Source organism: Phytophthora sojae (genome assembly GCF_000149755.1).
Source record: "Phytophthora sojae unplaced genomic scaffold PHYSOscaffold_18, whole genome shotgun sequence".
Classification (NCBI taxonomy): domain Eukaryota; phylum Oomycota; class Peronosporomycetes; order Peronosporales; family Peronosporaceae; genus Phytophthora; species Phytophthora sojae.
This window is the reverse complement of record NW_009258132.1, coordinates 616,314-618,337: the sequence shown is the minus strand read 5'-3', so window position 1 is coordinate 618,337 and position 2,024 is coordinate 616,314. Positions and strand designations below refer to the sequence as shown.

Genomic DNA, 2,024 nt, shown 5'->3' with positions numbered 1-2,024 from the left:
CCAACACGGCCACGGTCGCCGCGGAAGCCTCCGAGACCATGCTGTTGACGGCACACACGGCGGCGCTGCGGCCGCCGTTGTGCTTGCTGCCCGAGTCGCCCGCCACCATCGCGTCCGCGTCCGTGTCCATGTCGGCGGAGACGCCGCTGACCACGTCCACCAAGGCCACGGTCACCTCAATCGTGTCCGAGACCCTGCTGTCGATGTCGCTGGCGACGCCGCTGACACTACTACCGGTGGCAACATGCGTGCGGACTGCAGCTGTCGTTGCGCTCAGTGCCCGAGCCGAATGCCACCGTCGCGTTCGTGACCATGCCAGCGGAGACGCCCCCGATCACATCCAACACGGCCACGGTCGCCGCGGAAGCCTCCGAGACCATGCTGTTGACGGCACACACGGCGGCGCTGCGGCCGCCGTTGTGCTTGCTGCCCGAGTCGCCCGCCACCGTCGCGTCCGCGTCCGTGTCCATGTCGGCGGAGACGCCGCTGACCACGTCCACCAAGGCCACGGTCACCTCAATCGTGTCCGAGACCCTGCTGTCGATGTCGCTGGCGACGCCGCTGACACTACTACCGGTGGCAACATGCGTGCGGACTGCAGCTGTCGTTGCGCTCAGTGCCCGAGCCGAATGCCACCGTCGCGTTCGTGACCATGCCAGCGGAGACGCCCCCGATCACATCCAACACGGCCACGGTCGCCGCGGAAGCCTCCGAGACCATGCTGTTGACGGCACACACGGCGGCGCTGCGGCCGCCGTTGTGCTTGCTGCCCGAGTCGCCCGCCACCGTCGCGTCCGCGTCCGTGTCCATGTCGGCGGAGACGCCGCTGACCACGTCCACCAAGGCCACGGTCACCTCAATCGTGTCCGAGACCCTGCTGTCGATGTCGCTGGCGACGCCGCTGACACTACTACCGGTGGCAACCTGCGTGTGGACTGCAGCTGTCGTTGCGCTCAGTGCCCGAGCCGAATGCCACCGTCGCGTTCGTGACCATGCCAGCGGAGACGCCCCCGATCACATCCAACACGGCCACGGTCGCCGCGGAAGCCTCCGAGACCATGCTGTTGACGGCACACACGGCGGCGCTGCGGCCGCCGTTGTGCTTGCTGCCCGAGTCGCCCGCCACCATCGCGTCCGCGTCCGTGTCCATGTCGGCGGAGACGCCGCTGACCACGTCCACCAAGGCCACGGTCACCTCAATCGTGTCCGAGACCCTGCTGTCGATGTCGCTGGCGACGCCGCTGACACTACTACCGGTGGCAACATGCGTGCGGACTGCAGCTGTCGTTGCGCTCAGTGCCCGAGCCGAATGCCACCGTCGCGTTCGTGACCATGCCAGCGGAGACGCCCCCGATCACATCCAACACGGCCACGGTCGCCGCGGAAGCCTCCGAGACCATGCTGTTGACGGCACACACGGCGGCGCTGCGGCCGCCGTTGTGCTTGCTGCCCGAGTCGCCCGCCACCATCGCGTCCGCGTCCGTGTCCATGTCGGCGGAGACGCCGCTGACCACGTCCATCGAGACCATGATTGGGGGAATGCCGATGGTAGGGCGTTTCGGCGAGGGAGAACGGGTAGAGCGGTCGCGATACATAATGTCACATAAATAGGCTATTGGTATTTGAAGTGGTTTACACAACATGTAAAGGCTCGCCTTTTTGGTGCCCATTTTGCTTTGGTTCATCTTTTCGAGCTTTCCCGCGCTGACATTTTTTTCCATGTCTTCGCTTTGACCAATCAAAGCCTGTCTCCGAAAATTCGATGACAGTGATTGGCTGCCAAAGTTCAACAAGAAGTGTGATTGGCGGAATTAGTTCAAATCGATCCACTGTTGTTTGGTCGGCTTGCTCGGCTTGCTCCGAATCAAAATGACCTTCTCGCATCGGAGCTCATTTCCGATTTTGCAAGCTCGATCCCAAGTGTCCCTGGCTGACCACGCTCCGTTCTTCCGGTTTCCACGCCTCGGACGACGGTGGTACACATGTGCTGGCCGTACCCATCGTTTACGGCGCGTGGCTGCCCG

At 64.0% G+C, this 2,024-nt stretch overlaps 1 protein-coding gene across 1 annotated transcript; it reads right to left on the bottom strand.

Moving 5' to 3' along the window:
• Window positions 1–7: 7 nt before the first annotated feature.
• On the bottom strand, window positions 8–1,529 carry PHYSODRAFT_342635 (hypothetical protein; the record flags this gene model as incomplete). The annotated part of the gene is made up of 5 exons (XM_009541113.1): window positions 8–209; window positions 235–549; window positions 575–889; window positions 915–1,229; window positions 1,255–1,529. Coding segments are annotated over 5 exons (1,422 nt in total), but the record flags the coding sequence as incomplete, so codon positions are not given.
• Window positions 1,530–2,024: the final 495 nt, after the last annotated feature.